The 18,587-nt window shown below is 40.7% G+C and overlaps 3 protein-coding genes across 3 annotated transcripts in view; 2 read left to right on the top strand and 1 right to left on the bottom strand.

The window, feature by feature from the left end:
- Positions 1-1,477: 1,477 nt before the first annotated feature.
- On the bottom strand, positions 1,478-3,937 carry LOC134210784 (chromatin-remodeling complex ATPase chain Iswi-like). Its single transcript, XM_062687048.1, has 4 exons — positions 3,775-3,937; positions 3,475-3,713; positions 1,866-3,101; positions 1,478-1,696 (listed from the first exon to the last, which is right to left on the bottom strand). The coding sequence occupies exons 1-3, from the start codon at positions 3,823-3,825 to the stop codon at positions 3,038-3,040; spliced, it is 354 nt and encodes a 117-aa protein (XP_062543032.1). The 5' UTR covers positions 3,826-3,937; the 3' UTR covers positions 1,478-1,696; positions 1,866-3,037.
- A 3,402-nt stretch (positions 3,938-7,339) lies between these two features.
- Positions 7,340-18,587, top strand: part of LOC134205754 (uncharacterized) — a 43,008-nt gene continuing 31,760 nt past the window's right edge. Inside the window, exons 1-2 of the mRNA XM_062681319.1 lie at positions 7,340-7,897; positions 8,104-8,198. Of these exons, the coding sequence (XP_062537303.1) occupies positions 7,858-7,897; positions 8,104-8,198 (135 nt within the window). The 5' untranslated portion in view covers positions 7,340-7,857. The remainder of the gene's footprint in view (positions 7,898-8,103; positions 8,199-18,587) is intronic.
- LOC134210788 (uncharacterized) lies at positions 15,332-17,558 on the top strand. Its single transcript, XM_062687063.1, has 3 exons — positions 15,332-15,654; positions 15,928-16,107; positions 16,395-17,558. Exons 1-3 carry the CDS (start codon positions 15,406-15,408, stop codon positions 17,469-17,471), a joined length of 1,506 nt encoding a protein of 501 aa, XP_062543047.1. The 5' UTR covers positions 15,332-15,405; the 3' UTR covers positions 17,472-17,558.

An 18,587-nucleotide genomic window follows, 5' to 3' on the forward strand; every position in this document is an offset into this window, starting at 1 on the left:
ATTTGAAACACATTGTTTTCTATGGTTTTGTCCTTCGAATTCATCCCATTAAAGAACCGTTAAATCATTTGTTTTGCTCTGAATTTTGTATGGAAAATTTTCGATTTTTTTATTGTAAAGATACATAACAACCCCCCTTTTTTATTGTAAAAGTCCCATTTACTATTCATTTTATCGTGGAAAACCATTATTTCTGATGTGATTTAATTGTTGAAATTCCGTTACATTCAATGGTAACTACTATGTTTTGATTGGTGATGTAACAGTAAAATTTATGATATTTTAATCATATTTTTTATCCCGGTCACCTTTTCAACGGTTGATTTAATTTTTTGTAGTTGGTCAATCGACCATCGGTGGCGTTTCCATCGATTTTGCTTGTGTTTGACGTTTGCGCACTACCGCCATCTGGTTGCCGCTTGACCACACACAGTGATTTTAGCATTGGGCGACAATATTTCCGTGACGATGATTTTGATTGCATTTTGTTCTAAGTGAGGCGTCTGTTTCTCTGTGCTGTATTCATTGGCGGTGGTGATAAAAGATATTTTAGTTACTAGATAAAGATTGTCGCTTCGGTTCCCTTTGTTCTGCTGTCCGAAACATGTGTGGTACATACCTGTCAAATCGTATGGATTTTCCTTCTTTGACATTTAGCTCCCCTATCCTCGCCAGCAAAAGATGTTCCGGACAGCGACGACAGCGACAATCTTTATCTAGTAACTAAAATATCTTTTGTGGTGATCAATGAAGATTTAGGAGATTATTGGTTTATTGATAGAAAATATGGTAATTTTGCGTTGTATGTATTTATTTTATTGCGTTGTATTTATTATATTTTAGCGATCCGTATGCTCCGACGAAAGCCTAATTAAATGATCTAATTGGAAGCAGGTGCACTGCCTTCAAAATTCCAGAACTTCGTCATCAGCTGTCATAGCAGAGGAAGTGCTGGGTTGCGTCTTTCCAGTTTCTCCACCTGCTGCTTCAATGAGTCATAATATATGTCGACCGTTTAAATGTAGTGGTTATTACTTTTATATAAAAAAAAACTTCAAAGGTTTATGATCACTTTGCTGAAAAGTTAGCGTGAGCATATTTGATACAGTCATGCTAAACGATCCCACACACAAAAAAAAATCGTTGGTAAAAATCAAAGAAACGTTAATAAAATTAAGAAAATTAGTTAGTGATTTTCAGTAGAAAGTATAAGACTGTTAAATCCACAAGTGCAAGAATGTCACTTCGGTAAGAACTGTCGCAGGAGTTGACTATTCAAAATGACATTATCTTCTCAAAACTAAATGTGTATTTTACTTTCGAATCAACAGTTTAGCTTTCAAAACAACAACTAGTATGCTTTCAATTTGAGTCTAATATGTCAGAGTAAAATTTAACGTTTTCAAAATTAAGTATTCCGTTTTCATTTTATTTATTATTTTTATTCACGAATGCTATATTAATATGCAATAAAAAAAACATTTTACAAACCATTTTACATATAAAATATATATAAAAACTGCGCCTTAGGCCTTTTTCCTCTTCCATGAATTCTGATTCATATCTCTGCAGCTCTTCAAGGAAACCGCACTGCCAGAATCATTACCTTCTGTGTAGGCAGATGTTTTCTCCCGTTACTTCCGATAGACCACATCTCCGATGATGTTAAAGTTGGTGTATGTAGATAAGGTCGAGTCTATAAAATATTGAAAAAATAATTCAATTGACTGCATTGAGTTATTAGCATACAACATTACAACATAAAGCCCCATTCCCTGTACTTAAAATGGGTGGCACATATCAATTTTGTGTCAAAAAACATTGTGGCTGTCTAGCTTCACATACCACTATCTAATTTTCCTTACCTTACTGTCAAGGACCTTCGTAATCGATTCCCGGCATTGAATCTTCACCTCGCCTCGTTCGATCCTCGAAGACCGTGCTGTACTCCATAACGTTTTCCGGTGTTTTGCTCTCTACCTCCTTGGCAATGTTTTAAATTCGTTGGCTTTGATGAATTGATTGACGCCTCGTTTGTTCCAATTGGTGTCAGCTGCGATACTTTCTCGAGCAGCTCTTCATCGCTGTGCGGGTCCGCTTCGTCGATCGTACGCTGTTCCTCTCGTTGGACCTTGGTTGCTTCCATGCCCAGGTCTGGGTTCTTGGGGACCATGTAGTTGACCGCTTTACAATAATGGTAGATTTCCTGGTCGAACAGCTAGAACATCCTGATGGGTGGGAAAAACTGGAAGTTCTGGATTGGATTGGTTGCTTCGGAGGCCGGGGAGCTTTCGGTACTTTGGTTTTGGTGGTTCAATCCAGGAGCCTAGAGCGTGCAGTTTTTGTTGCTCACGATAGTCCTCTCCTTCGAACTGATGGACTGAACTGTTTTGAGGTTTCCAGTGTCCAAGGTAAAACTACGCAGTGAAGACTGGTGAAGATTCGCACATTTCATCCAGCTTGGCAGTTTGCCCTTTTTCTTTCTGCAGAATATGGTCGATGTCATCGTGGGTGATCTCTGAGTCCTTGGACTGGAAAACGTGATTGGCACCGAATTGAATGATGGTCAACATTTCATCCTTGTTGAGTCGATTGATTTTATTGTCCACTAAACGCTTTTGCTGAATGACCCATTTATCCAGTTTGAGCTTGATTTCCGCACGTACAACGATCTTCTCTTCGGCGGTATTTTCAGTAATAAGATTGAACACACGGACCTGTTTCTTCTGTCCAATTCTGTGAGCACGATCCATAGCCTGTACATTCATCTGAGGGTTCCAATCTGAGTCGTAGATAATGTCTACGTCACCTGTGGCCAAATAGATACCCGCCGGCTGTTCTCAGCACTAGTAACCGTCAATTATTTTCGTACGATCCTCGTGGGATTCGACCTTCCAGACGACAGTACTGATAGCCACGCCAGTAGCAGTAATCCTCCAAAATGTCCAACATGCGTGTCATCTGACTGAAGACCAGTTCTGAAGTTCGATCTACAAGTTTTCCAAAACGTCCATTGTTCTGCTGTTCTGGACCAGACTCAGTACCATAAAACAGGTATGGGTATGGGTGGTTGGTCCTGTTCCGTCTTTCGATGGCGATGGCTGCAAAAAAATGTTAAAGATTCAAATTATTTTTCTTACATATTCTAGAAATATAGGGATATAAAAGAATTTTCAAAGACCATTCAAATGAATTCAAAGAATAAAGACTGAGCATGCAAAGAAATTTAAAAAAATCGCGCTGTGCAAAAATTTTGATCAATTGAACATAATGTACCAAAGTTGAACAATTATAAAAACAATGTTTTCTCCTTGAAAACCTCGTTAAAAACGCAAAAAAAATTGAAATTCAGTTTTTTGGCAAGTGAAAATTTGTAAAATATAGAAAACTGTCATGGAATTACAACCCCCTTATGGACCAACCTCTGAATACGTCCTTGGCATTGCGTACAAAACCAAAATTAAAACTACTCACTACTGGTCGCTACTGGTGCTCGCGGCGGGTTGCTTCTCTCCTCGGTCGCCTCCTTTCTGCGGTTTGCCCTTCACCTTGGGTGGTGATGATTCCTTTGCCGGGGCCGATAGCATGAAGTAGGAGAAAATCTCCGCCTGTTTCAGCAAAAAATTGAACCGCTTGCCGCGGTCCGTTTCCAGCGTAGCATCGTTATCCAGTTCTTCCGAGTGCGACGATGTAGTGTCGGATTTCGGCTCTTTCTGAAACACAAGTATAACATTAAATTTCACATATAAATGTCGTTTGTGGCCTCAAACTTACGAAATGTTCAACATTGCAACGGGCGGCAACGGTCTCGTCCTCCTTGGACATGGTTAAGCGTAGTTTACGTTCGTGTTCGTTATCGCACAAAATGCCTACTCACTAAAAATACACAAATTTACAAAATTGAATATAAAAGAGCTGCCGGCAAAAGGTGGCGAATGAATTTCTCTTGTTGGCCTTTGGAGCAACTTGATAAACAAACACGTTTTTCCAAAATTTCCGACTTGACAGATCGTCATGGGCTGCCAGTTAATATTTTTTGTTGTTGTCATGGTTGCCAGAAAGATTAAAAATGGGAGTAACTTTGATTATTTTACAAATTTTGTTTTGATTGTTTTCACTGTGAAAACAACAATTTTACACTGGGAAAAAAACATTCAGATCAAACATTTTGCATTCAATCCAAATATTATAGCACTCAAAAATACCAATTTTTCCTTACTCTTGAAATGAAATGTAGAAAATGTAGAAATCCCAACTTTTTTTTGCTCTGTGTATATGCAACATTGGTCAGAATGCTCGGAGCGGTGGGGGCAGTTGACCTCCAGACACGTCAAATCAGAGACTGAACCGCAAGCAAGCTGGCGGCCATTACCGTTCGCGGAAAACTGGATTCGCTGAACTGAATTATGGGTCAATTGAAAATCGAAGTATTTAATTATATTTTCATAATACAGTAGCCGTTCGATAACTGCAAAATGTTTACTTTTCAGTTAACGAATGCCGTTCGATAACTGCAACGCATTCTAGACGTCAAACGGTTGTCAATCGACGTCAGATGCAATAAAAATGCATCTAAATGTGCAGCGCAATGCAGCTGTCATTGAGTTTGACATCAGTTTGAAGTTTAGCGGTCCGATAACTGCAACACTGTTGCAACTATCGAATTGCAGTTAAAAAGCATTGCAGTTAAATGACTTGCAGTTATCGAACGTCTACTGTAACTGCAAAACTGTTGCAACAGTTAAAAAGCATTGCAGTTAAATGACTTGCAGTTATCGAACGTCTACTGTACTGTGATTGAGGGAAAGTAAGCTGCCATCAACAATTTTCGCAATGGATTATTTTAGGTAACTCATTTTGCACTCACCGCATCAAAACAAAGTCGCTACTGTATATGTAGGTTAACATGCGAGAGGTTTTGAAGGAACTGATCTACGGTGGCGCTATCTACTCGTTTCATAGCGGCAAATTTTGCTTCTTCATTAATCCATTGGGTCCTAAAATGAAGAATCGATTTTCGATTTTCCTTCAGAGAACGATGAAGGTAATCATCCTGAACGTGTCAGTTTTTCTTCCGACTCAAAAGTCGATTGTTTAATTTGAAATTAAGAAATAGATGAAAAATGCTTCCTTGACATTTTCGGTCTTGTTTGACGTACGGAATAATATGATTCAAACGCACTAGCAAAACACCGCAGGGCACTTGACTCAACCTTTGACAGTTAAAATATGGGCTTGACGTTTTGGGCTAATGGTTCATTCGTTCTGAAATGTTGCACAGCCCAAAATTTGCCTTAAAATGTCTTAAACACAAAAATATTATTTTTTCTGATTTAGAATTTTACCAGAATTTTTATAACATCGGTTCAAGTATTCTTGACCGATGCACTACCGTTTGCAACCATAAACGAGGTAGGGCTTTAGGACCCTACGCGGTAGGGCTTTAGGGCCCTCCTTAGCCGTGCGGTAAAATGCGTGGCTACAAAGCAAGACCATGCTGAGGGTGGCTGGGTTCGATTCCCGGTGCCGATCTAGACAATTTTCAGATTTGCATTCATTTGCATACTTTTCCCAGAACTTTTTTCAGGAGTTAGCTATCAGCTCCTGAGGTATGGCGAACTTATAGCGCTTAAATGTGCCTACAACTTTGTCTAACAAGACATTGCTGTAAATATGTAATCTGAGGCGTGGAAGGCAAAATGTCATTCAAATGACATTATGTCAAATGACACGTGACATTTTGGAGAGTTTTGACTTTCCAGCCTCAGATGTTATATTTAGAGTAATATACCCTTGGACAAAAATATAGTCCTACTCAAGCGTTATGAGTACATCTAAAATTATGAAGTAGGCTTCTGAAGAAAGTTATGAACAAATTAGTCAAATGACATGCAGATGACATTTTACAAGCCTGGTCTCGACTTCCCTGGGCATAAAAGTATCATCGTGTTAGCCAAAAGATATTTTAGTTACTAGATAAATATTGTCGCTGTCGTCGCTGTCCGGAACATCTTTTGCTGGCGAGGATAGGGGAGCTAAATGTCAAAGAAGGAAAATCCATACGATTTGACAGGTATGTACCACACATGTTTCGGACAGCAGAACAAAGGGAACCGAAGCGACAATCTTTATCTAGTAACTAAAATATCTTTTTGTTAGCCTCATGATATACGAATGCAAAAATGGTAACTTGGCTTAGAAACCTCGCAGTTAATAACTGTGGAAGTGCTTAATGAACACTAAGCTGCGAGGCGGCAATGTCCCAGTGGGGGATGTAATGCCAATGAAGAAGAAGAAGAGCTTTAGGACCCAATAGTCTAAAAATTGGTGGCACAAGCAATATTTTTTTTAATAAATAAGAATAATACAAGACAAAATTTTCAAAACGACTTATCTGCTTTTGTAAACAAAGATTCAAACGACGATTTGACGAATCTGATAGCTCCTCCCACGCAAACAAACACCATGAACAGGTAGCGGAATCCTTCACCTACCAGCACCAACCTATTGATGGTATTGGTTTGCGTGGGAGAGCTATCAGATTCGTCAAATCGTCGTTTGAATCTTTGTTTACAAAAGCAGATAAGTCGTTTTGAAAATTTTGTCTTGAATAAGGGTCTGTTCAAATATTACGTAACGCAATAGGGGGTGGGGGGTTGTTTTATTTTTGTTACGATTTGTTACGCAAAATATCCAGCATTTTACGAGCGCTAATGGCCGCCACAATCCAACTCAGTTTTTAGTAGGGTGGAAACAGTTTGAAGTTTGGCTTGTGTCGTATGACACGAAAACGATAAGTTTTCATCATCATAATGATGAATTCATGATGATGATGATCGCTGCGGTGTCATACGACACAAGCCAAAGGTCAAATCGAATGCATCCTACCAAAAAGTGAGTTAAATTGTGGCGGCCATATCCGCACGTAAAATGCTGGATAGGGGGTGGGGGTCCTTCAAGAAATTGTTACGCGTAACAATGAGAAAAAATATTTATATTTTTCAAAAAATAGTTATTGTCTGCGAAATAGCATAAAATACACAAAAAATAATAATTTATTGTATCGTGGTTCAAATTCTACCAAAAACAAGATTTTTCCAAAAAAAAATGTATTTGTTACGCGTTACGCATGGGGGTGGGGGTAGTTCTAAATTTTGTTACAGATTGTTACGAGGGGGTGGGGGTTCTTAAAAACAACGTTTTTCGCGTTACGTAATATTTGACAGGCCCTAAATGCTGCGTGTTTCACATATTTACATCGGATTTTCCAAATGTTGAACTAGATTTTTGTTCCACCCCTGCACGTGAGAACTGTCAAAGTTCGTGTCATCACCGTCAGTTTTTGTTCTTTCATCCGCAGTCCGTGCGATCGCGTTTTCCAGTTTTTCCATCGTACTGATTTTCCTCGCGAGTAATTCCGCTTTTCCTCGGTTGTTTTCCGCAGATTCCTTGATTTTCCGTCGTTTCCATGCCCTTTGCCGGTTGTGCGTCGCGGTCAGCGTAAAACTGTGGTCATTAGGCATCTCACGGTAACCTGGATTATGATAATCCGCACCAGCAGCGAAAAAAGGAGCAGTGTCAAACACTCCCGACGACGGGGCGTTCCGCGTTGACGACTGTCGACGGCGAAGAATTTGTTTTGCCTTTGGTTTTTGTTTTCTGTTTGCGGTCTGTGCTCTTTTGTTATTGTGCGAGTTTTTCGAATTCTCTGCACAATCTGCTGAGGTTTGGTGGTGGTACGAGTGGGCTGGCGCTGAGCGAGGGGAATAAGAGGATTGACCTTTCGGGTTGAAATTGGAAAAAGGTTCTGTGTCGTGTGGAATTCAGCTGTGAAAAACTGCCGTGTCCGGGGTAGCAATGTGGAAGTGCCACAAATGTGGAAAACCAGTGTTTTTCGGTAAGTCATCATCATTCTGCGTTCTGTGGGTTTGCTATTTATGGAAAAATTTTGGACTCGCATGCTGCGTAGATGTGTTTTTATTCTTGCAGGCTATTCAGTCGTTTTTTGCCTAGCCAATTAATTTGTTTCTTGATGAGTTTCCATTCCTGATCAATGATCAGCCGAAAATTAATTCTGGTGTTTTTGTTTCTTCCTCATTTTAGCTGAGCGAAAGCAATCTCTTGGTTACGACTGGCACCCGGAGTGTCTAAGGTGTGAGGAATGCGGGAAGCGGTTGAATCCGGGGCAACATGCCGAGGTAGGTGATTTCCAGGAATTCTTGAATTGATCCATGCGCAGCGGCTAAACGCAGCTTAGCTTCATCCATATAGGATGGAATGTGAGAAAACTGCATAAGCACAGGGCTGGTAATGGCAACTTATGCAATAATGTTATCAGTTATCAGTAAATAGAAAAATAGATTTTTTATGCATCAATGCTGCTTGACCTCACCTGAGATGTCCTCTGATTTGAGTCAAACTTCATGTATGTAGATTCTTTTTCTTCTTATTGGCATTACATCCCCACACTGGGACAGAGCCGCCTCGCAGCTTATTGTTCATTAAGCATTTCCACAGTTATTAACTGCGAGGTTTTTAAGCTAGGTTACCATTTTTGCATTCGTATATCATGAGGCTAACACGATGATACTTTTATGCCCAGGGAGGTCGAGACAATTTCCAATCCGAAAATTGCCTAGACCGGCACCGTGATTCGAACCCAGCCACCCTCAGCATGGTCTTGCTTTGTAGATGCGCGTCTTACCGCACGGCTTTGGTTTGTTGATTTGCGTTTGAATCTTTGTTTACAAAATCACATACGTTCTTTTGAATAAGTACCCGAGTAATATTCAACACTATTTCGGTTACGTAGCTTTAATTTGTGAAACCTATTCAGGCATGACTTTGTTGATGCGTTTGAATAATCAAACGAAATGCTCCAGAGAGAGCTACAGGAGAATTAAGTGATGAACTTTGTAAACATCGTAAAAATCACTCTAATAAAATGAAAATCGACTTCTATAAAAACATTCTTCATGCCTGCCGTATCCTAACGGAACTATCAATTCTATACTTTCGCCTCTAATGCTATCATGAACATGTACGTCCAAGTTTGGAAGATGATATTAGCATTTCCATATCATTGTAAATCGTTTAACTTCACGTAGAAGTAACACACACGAAATCATTAATTTAGCACTCTAATAAAGTTAAAAAAAAAAGCTTCAGGAGAAGGAAGAACACCTGATCCGAATAAAAGAATTGCAGAAAGTGTACCGCGAGAGAATTTTGGCCGTGGGCGAACAACTGTGCAATGGAGAAGAGTCTGAGAATAAGAAGAAGGTTCGAGTTTCAAAAGCACCTAGCGTTGAAGCGGGTCCGTCGGGTGTATCCATAGCACCAGTGCTCGGAAAGCTGATAGAAGTGAACATAAACATAAATCGTCTCGTGGAACAGAAGGAGGAAAGTAGCGGAGAGGAAGACAAAGAAGAAGAAAAAGACAAGAAGAAGACGAGTACCAGCAGCAAAGATACCGTAACCAAAGAAAATGGTACGGACAATGCAAGCGTTTCCCAAAAAGGTGTGGGACATTATCATAACGGACCAAGTCGGGTTCAACTTGCCGCGAGGAGTGGGCTTACGAAGATGCTCCCTACTTTCTCCGGTAAATCAGAAGAATGGTCATTATTTTTCGGAGCATACCAAGCATCCAACGAAGCTTGTGGCTACTCCGACGTGGAAAACCTAGTGAGACTCCAAGAAAGCCTGAAACGTGCAGCACTTGAGAGGGTTCGTGTACAGATTTTTCTTCCGAGATCAGTCCATAGGGTAATCGCGAAGCTTCGCCAACTCTACGGTCGCCCTGAACGGTTGCTTCAAGGCCACTTGGAAAGAGTACGCAAGTTGCCATGTTTATTCCATTTGGAAATGCGGTGGAGCAGCTAGAAGCGGCAGAGCTCACGCTTAACTTAGTGAATCCTATCCTAATTCAGGATCTAGTCAGCAAATTGCCAGATGGAGAGAAACGTCAGTGAATACAGTTCAAGAAGAAGAAGAAGGTGGTGACGTTACGAACATTCACGGATTTCGTCTGTGGAAGCGTATCGGATGCTTGTGAGGCAAACGTCAGCTTCGACTTCAAGCCAAAAACAACATTTTCAACCGGTGTCGGTGGAAGAGGCAAGCCGAAGGAGAAAGGACGTCTGTATAGCCACAGCGAGACTGATCCAACAACTTCAATGCACGATTCCGGACGAAGGAAAAAGTCTTGTCGTGTGTATCAGCGAGATGACCACCGTTTGCGTTTCTGCCAGGACGTTAGAGATTTTCCCTTCACAGACAAGTTGAAGGTAGTAAACAAATGGAAACTGCTACACATGTCTTAACGATCACAGTGGTCAGTGCCGCTTCAAGATTCGCTGCACTGTGGGGGAATGCAGGGAACCACATAACTAGCTGATCCATCCAATCATGAATGTAGTTAGCATGAGCGTGCACATGAGGACCGGAAACTCTATGGTGTTCCGAATGATTCCGATACAGCTATACTGCGGAGAAAGGTCGTTGACGGTTCTTGCCTTTTTGGACGAAGATTGACGCTGATTGAGAATGACGTGGCGGAGCGCCTGGGACTCATAGGATTAAAGGAGAAGCTAACTATCAATTCTCGGGTACTTATTCAAAAGGACGTATGTGATTTTGTAAACAAAGATTCAAACGTCGATTTGTCCGATCTGATAACCCTCCCACGCAAACCATCACCATAGACAGATAGGGGGAGGCTTCGGCTACCTGTTGGTGGTGTTGATTTGCGTGAGTGTGTCATCAGATTGGACAAATCGACGTTTGAATCTTTGTTTACAAAATCACATACGTCCTTTTGAATAAGTACCCGAGAATTGGACGTTAGACATCTATCGAGTGGAGAAGAATTCGAAACGGGTGAGTTTGTAGTCCTCCACAGTTGGCGTGAGGAATCCTGAGAAATTTCTGCTTCAGACCGTTAACACAGTTGAGAAGCTAATGCTATCGTAATGTTGATGAACTGTCATCGCATTACCAGAGCATGCACGATCTGCCGATCGCTTCTTATGACGGGCGCCTAGGGTTGCTGATTGGTATAAATAATATTCAAACCTATGCCCCATTGGAAGCAAAAATCGGAACGACGAATAAGCCAATCGCCGTTCGTGGTAAACTCGGCTGGACTGTTTACTGTCCACGACAAGCTACCACGACTTCTACAGGTGGTTGCTCGGGGTACCACCAAAAAATATCCAATGAAAATCTTCACGATATTCTGAAGAGACACTGCGCACTGGAGGAGTCAAGGTTAATCATGACTTGATCGAGGATCAACGGGCGTGCTTATTTATGGAGCAGACTACCAGGCGTGTATGAGATCGTTACGAAACGGGACTTCTCTAGAAATCTGATGAAGTACATTTTTCTAATATCTACCCAATGGCATTGAAGCGCATGAAGCAATTGGAGAAAAAGTTGGAAAAGTCGCCTGACCTATACCAAAATGTTTAGCGTCAGATCGAAGAATATCAAACCAAAGGTCATGCCCACCTAGTAACTGACGAAGAGCCGATACTGGAAAGGCATGGTACCTCCTATTGAGCGACGTCGTGAACCCGAAAAAGTCCGGTCATAATCGACCGCCACTACGTCGATGACTATTTCGACAGCGTCGAAACAATTGAGGAAACTATATACAGCGGGCGAAACAGGTTAAATATATCCACGCACAAGCTTGTTTCGACATTCGCCAGAATTCCTCTCGGCACTAGGAGATGCGAAATCCGCGGGCCCGGTTACTTTTCAGCGAGACAAGCAACCGTCCTGAGAAAGAGTTCTCGGAGTAGTTTGAGACGTAGATTCGGACATGTTCGCCTTCTCAGTTAGCCATCGTGCGGCAATCAAAGAGTATTTGTTCGAAGACAAGCGACCCACCAAACGAATTGTATTGAGCTGCGTGTTGGGACTTTTTAATCTTTCGGGAATGTTGTCGTCTTTCACCATACACGGCAAAAAATCATTCAACATCTTTGGCGGAATGGCTGTTCTTGGCATCAAGACATCGACGAGCAAGGTTGGAGAACGTTGAAAGAGTGGACTACATTACTGCCCGAAGTGGAGAAACTACGGGTTCCTAGATGCTATCTGGAGACGCACTAAGTTCATCAGTCGAGTCAATCGAGTTGCATGTTTTTACCAATGCCAGCGAGCGCGCATACGGTTGCGTGGCGTATCTGCGATCTATTTGCAACGGAGTGGTGAGATGCAGCTTAATCATGTCTCGAGCTAAAGTTTCGCCATTATAGCGGCAATCAATTCCCCGTTTCGTGTTGATGGCAGCTGTACTTGGAGCACGGATGAAGTAAACCATCATGGAGTCCCATTCACTTCCGATCAGCCACACAGTATTGTGGACAGACTCTTGGACGGTGTTATCGTGGATACAATGTCCACAAATGCTGTATCAAGCAAGTGACCGATGGGCATCAGTCAAACCAGTCGAAGAAACATCAGAAGAATCCAAAGGAATTGTGCTTTACCACGCGATAATTGAACCGCAAACTATATCAACTTGGACGAAACTGGTGCGGGTGACTGCAACTGCGGTACGGTTCATCTCTAATTGTCGGCGCAAAAGAAGTGGTCTCCCGATCATGGCTTCTCAACGGACGCCACATCAGTGTTGACTAATCAAAGCCGATTATTTGGCAGCGAAGATGCCACTGCCACCACAACAAAAGGAGTTTCAGAAACCAGATAATATCCTGTGGAGGCAAACTCAGCTCGAATGCTTCCCCGAAGAGATGAGTATATTGGAGAAGAATTTGCATCGGAGTACCGGTCATCCATTGGGAAAAAAATGGAAAATCTAGCATGTTGTACAAGCGATTGCCGATACTAGGCAGAGGGTGCAATGAGAGTAGAGTAGAGTGGGGCAAGAGTGCGCGTGGGGTAAGAGTACGTTTTCGATTTTTTGAAGTACCGTGGACCCCCGGTAATATGACCGCTTTTTAATTTGAACCCCGTTCGTTTGAACATCGTTCAAATTAAAAATGGTTCAAACGTCATCTAACACGTGGAATCGAGAAAAGAAAAATGGAACATCGTGAAACGGAATGCAGAATCAAAACAAACCAGCAAAGAGAGCAGTCAGAAACCAGTTTTTCTGATGCAAATAGAGTAACCAGAAGTTCAAATTAAAAATGAACCCCGTTAATTTGAATGAGGTACCGTTCAAATTATCGGGGGTCCACGGTAATAAAAAAAGATAAACTAGCAGCACTGCATCAGTTTGACAGGTATTCTGGCCAGCTATTATCATGTGTAATTGTAAACGATTTGAATAAACAACAAGAGAGATATGGAGTTTTTGGTCATTTTGCTAAAAATAATTGGCTTTCCACAACTAGTATTTCAATACCATATATACGTTCAATCAGGTGAACACTATACTATTTCGATAACCTATTGTATAGAGTACTTTATGGTACAGAACACCAATCCGGTTGGTTTTCCAAGAAGTCAAAACCATTACTTGAATAAGTTTTGGGACTGTGGGGTAAAAGTACGCAGGAACCGGTGGGGCAAGAGTACGCATATGAATCTTCAAGTTATGATGTCAAACTCGTATCTCCGGCCGAAATAAGACTTCTTCATAAGCGTAAAGATTCATAACTAAGAAAAAAGGGACAGAATTCGAAATTATCACAAGTTTTTAGGATAAGTTGAAGTAATACGGTGTTAGAAAGGACTTAGCGAACAAAGCACTGAAGCGAAATAATGAAATTGTATTAGAACTTGTTGTACACCTAAACATAGTACGAAAACACAACTTCATCTAAATTATAGTTTCATTTAATCAAAAGAATCATTTATAAATTACGCAAGGTTTAGCTAGGAGGGGTTGTGAGATGTGTGATGATCCATATAATTTTTAGAGGATTCATACAAATAGTGTAAGATAGGGGGGGGAGGGGTGATGAAATAGTCAAATTTTACGTTACGTGATTGGTGGACTTTCTTTAAGGAAAATGCCTTTGTATACGCCACGCGAAACCTGATATATATTTTTACCTCTGTAGTTTTTTGTATATATAAAAAACAATGGTTTTTCGTATGAAAGTGCACATTTTTAGGACCCCCTCCCCCTTTAAGAGTTACGTAATCTTTAAACATTCCCTAATATATGCTCATTAAACATCAATTAAATGTTATTAACTCTTATTTGTGTCAATATATACTTAAAGCACATGATTGGATAAATGCGTACTCTTACCCCACCCGATGCGCACTTTTACCCCACCGGTGGGGTAAGAGTGCGTTTTTCACTTGTCTTGCAATAAGGGTTCTACTAAAACGAATCTCAATAATTTCAATATTTTTTCCACTGGGTAACATAAAGGAAGAGTATATGAATCATCGACACTGATTTGATATGCAGAAGCTTGCTTCATAAGGCCCACATGATCGATTGAAAACTAAGTGCGTACTCTTGCCCCACTCTACTCTACAGTGCAGCTCACAAACAGAGAAACCGTATTCAACGAGCATAGACAGAAGTTCTGGATTCTAAACACTCGTACCGCTATCCGGCGGGTAACAAAAGAGTGCACATGGTGCAAAATGAATCGTTGCATACCAGCAGTCCCAACAATTTCAGATTTCATTTCGGTTGCTTGTGCGGTCTTAGCTCCGGTTGTGATCCGGCAAGGGACCAGAAGAAGTGCTTTTAAAGAAAAGTTGACGCGCGGTGGCCTATTGCAGTGTAGACGGAAAGAGCCGAGTTTTGAGCTGCTGCGCGAAAATTTGACGGCCATTTTGTTTGGTCGATGTAACACGTACCATCCGTTGAAAAGTGTGTGGGATACCAGAGCATTTTTAAGGTGTCGTGTGAAAAGAGACAAACTGAGTTTTGTCGTGGTATTTGAATAGTGTTGGCATATGTGCCGGAAGCATTCTAGAGGTGCCACTCAAAAAAAGCTTATGTGAAGTGCAGGGCAGGGGCCATATATGAGAGCGTGCTATCTGTGCCCTTCGAAAATAGCGTGGGCAGTAACGCCGGAAGCTTTTGAAGTGCTGTGGAAAGTTGACGACCGTCACGAAGGTCGAGTGAACCGGTTCTTTAATCGGAAAAAGTGAAGACAGCTCACATTGAGCTGGTAGCTTTTGCTACTGTCAGTGAGCTTAGGAAAAAAAACAGAAAAATGCTAGTAGTATGCTGTAAGGTTTTGCATCAACTTGACATAACCTTACTAAATGAACCGAATGAATTCTATTTGACATTTTACGGTGGTTTGTTTACATGAGTTCATTTTCGTTCATTCCGAGTTCAAAATTTTGCTGCAGGCTTACTTTTAAAATCCGAAAATGGACGTAGCAAATAAAAATAAAGTGTTTAATAAGCTTTCGGCATACGCAAATAATTTGCCGCAAGCAAGCCGGATGAGATACGTAGCGAAGATTAGTGATATTAATTTTACGGATCCATACACGGCGTATTTGACCGAAAAAGATTTTCCTACTACAGTGACCGCTGGTCATGTTGTTCAATATTTGCTGAACCATGCAGCCTCTGGAGGAAACCACATGAAGAACACCAGGAGCGTTGAAGCTTATAAGAAGTTCGAATCTGGATTCGTTCACAGTGTTTCTGGTGGTATTATCAATGACTTACACGTAGTGAGAGGCAAGGTAAATCAATTTTAATAATATCGTATCATTATGAGGAATGACACCGGTTGTCTTGAATGTTGGAAAGGAATGTTGTTCTAACAAATACCCAATATATCTTGTTCGAACAGCGGCCTGTCCTCAACTCTATCTGGATTATTATATCCAATCGTAACAGCCTGTTTATAAGTTATTATGTAGGTTATAAGCGAGGTTATAAGAGTCCCAAACTGAAATTCATATTTGTATTTTTTTCTGTAAACATAACGGAAATTTTTATCAATTGATTTCAAGGTATCGCACTCAATGAGGTTGAACAATTCACCTTTGACGGCATGGATGATTATCAACAGAAACGGAAATGTTCGCTCCGCACATTGCAACTGCGTGGCAGGGCTGAGCGAAACATGCTCACATGTTAGTACACTTCTGTATGCGCTCGCCAATTTACATTTCATGACTTCGACATATAAGGTATTTATATATTTATACACTCGATTCAGTTGAAAACCGGAATACGGGACTAGCGAAGTTGGATTTTTCTCGAAATCCGTACGTTAAACTTAACTTCGCTAGCGGCGCGCTAGTCTAATAAGGGCCTAATTAGACTAGCACACTACTAGCGAAGTTAGGTTTAACGTACGGATTGCGAGAAAAATCCAACTTCGCTTGTCCCCCATTTCGGTTTTCAATTTGACTAGCGATATATACATTTTCAATTAAAAATTCGAAACCTAAAATTGTTTTCTTATTGTGTATAGTTAAGCGTCACCGAGCTACCATCATATTGGGCAAGACCTGCGAAGCGCTTAAAAGACGATTTGTATCATCCGGTTGAGCAGATCGACTATGGATTTAAAGTCGTTCGACACGATGATCTGAACTTAACCCGAACCAAAGCCGAGTTTCTATCCCTTGTAACATCGTTACAACATGATGAAAAAGAACCAGCTATTCTCAGGAAGTTTTGCGGCACGGGTTATTCTTGTCTACAATGTCGTCAAAATGTCGTACCGGATCATATTTTACTGAATAAACGCATCATATTGTCCAACCAGTTCAATCCGGACTTGGAATTTGAAGATTTGAGTGTTATCATGCAAGCTTCGAAAGATGTGGTGCTCAAAATCAGCGATTCAGAAATCATAGAAGTTGAAAAATTGACACGACTCCAATCCCGTTGTGATTTATGGCGATGGGTAAGAATTGGTCGAGTCACCGCCTCTCTATTGAGCCGGTGTATCCATTCCCAAGAAACAGTACCCAAAAAAATGTCCCTTCTAAAAGATATATGTCACCCATATTTGAACCAGAAAAAATCCGAAGCTATTCGTTATGGCAGAGATAACGAGCCAAAAGCCAAAAAAGCTTTACAAGCTGCTCTCAAAAACCATAGTGGCATTCGTTTGGTAGAATGTGGAGTATTTATTGACAGACATCGGCCATATTTGGCCGCCACACCAGATCTCATCATGGAGTGTGACTGCTGCGGTAAGGTGGCGATAGAAATTAAATGCCCGTTTCGCCTGTCGAATAAAAGCAGTTTCAACAACCAATTTTGCATTCAAAATTTAGAGTTCATTACGTCCGCTGGTGATAATATTACTTTGAATATGAAGCATCCTTACTACTGGCAAATACAAGCTCAAATGTTCATAACGAATTCTGTATATGGGATTTTGTGTGTGTGGAGTGAAAGTGAAGTTGTTTGCATACGTGTCGAAAAAGACCATGAAGCTTGGGCTGTAGCATGCCAAAAATCAGAAACATACTTTATGAACAAAATTCTTCCAGAGCTGTTGGCAAACTATTACAGTAACCAAAGGTCTATAGCTTAACATTTATTTTTATTTCTAATTCCTCCTTACACAATGTTTTCAAACGTGTATTATGTTACCTGCAATTCCAATCCGAATAAAGTTTAAATTGAAACCATATCACAATTGCGTATAAATCCAATTCGGATCCAATATAAATTCATTGAACATCCCATCAAATGGATCCGATTCCAATCTCATTCTCATATTAGGGGCTGTTTATAAATTATGCAATGTTGTAGGAGGGACTAAATTCAAGTGTTACGGTTCATACAAATAAATAAAATTATCCATATAAAAGTGTGACGAGAGAGAGGGATGGGGTCTAAAAATGCATAATTTTTCGTTACGTAATTTTTTACCAGCCCCTAATTTGAATAATGTCCTGTAGGGTCTGAGTTCGATTCTCGGTTCGGTCTGGGCTGCAAACAGACAAACAGACGTAACACTAATGAAATTCCCATCGTCCATCAACTCAACGGTCGGTCACACCCAGAGGTGCGTATATCGTTTTCCTTTATATTTGACATCTCACACTAGCGCCTTCTGTTGACGCTGTCGTACTAAATAACATTTCGTGCAACATGCACGCGAGATGGTGATAAAGTAATTGGGTGATGGACTTTTCAAAAAGTTGTTCTAGCTGTTACGTCTGTTTGTCTGTGGTACATCCTTTGTTGAAAATCAGGCGAAGTTCCAGTTCCAGTTTTACTTCATTATAGTTTTATTAAAATTCACAAGAATACAACACACTTTAACAATCAAATCGATAATACTATGCCCATTTTGGAAGCGAGCTAGCGTATTTACTAAAATAGTATTAGACAAAATAGTATATTTTTCTCGAATCAATCCTATTATTCGTTCAATATGAATTCTTAGTGCTGTAATTTGCTTGTCCCTACGTATCTCTTCAGTCGAAAACTGTACTTTTTGACGAAGGAACGTTGGAATGTTTAACACAGCTTTCTTCCGTTCAATCAAATCATGTATCTCGAATCCTTTATCTGCCAGAACTACATCATTCTCTTCGACTAAATCAAGGAAACCACTCTTGATACAAATTTCACGGTCAGAGCATCTTCCAGCAAATCCTAGTGACACAAATGCAATCGTACCATCTGGGTGCGCAGCTTT

This window comes from Armigeres subalbatus, chromosome 1 (genome assembly GCF_024139115.2).
Source record: "Armigeres subalbatus isolate Guangzhou_Male chromosome 1, GZ_Asu_2, whole genome shotgun sequence".
NCBI lineage: Eukaryota > Metazoa > Arthropoda > Insecta > Diptera > Culicidae > Armigeres > Armigeres subalbatus.

Excerpts from the sequence above, each read along its gene's own strand:
- LOC134210788 (XM_062687063.1), top strand. The coding sequence starts at position 15,406 with ATGAGATACGTAGCGAAGATTAGTGATATTAATTTTACGGATCCATAC. Across the intron at positions 15,655-15,927 it reads TACACGTAGTGAGAGGCAAG|GTATCGCACTCAATGAGGTT; the intron begins GTAAATCAATTT and ends ATTGATTTCAAG. Across the intron at positions 16,108-16,394 it reads TCATGACTTCGACATATAAG|TTAAGCGTCACCGAGCTACC; the intron begins GTATTTATATAT and ends TATTGTGTATAG.
- LOC134210784 (XM_062687048.1), bottom strand. The coding sequence starts at position 3,825 with ATGTCCAAGGAGGACGAGACCGTTGCCGCCCGTTGCAATGTTGAACAT. Across the intron at positions 3,714-3,774 it reads GTTGCAATGTTGAACATTTC|AAAGAGCCGAAATCCGACAC; the intron begins GTAAGTTTGAGG and ends CTTGTGTTTCAG. Across the intron at positions 3,102-3,474 it reads AGCACCAGTAGCGACCAGTA|CCATCGCCATCGAAAGACGG; the intron begins GTGAGTAGTTTT and ends ATTTTTTTGCAG.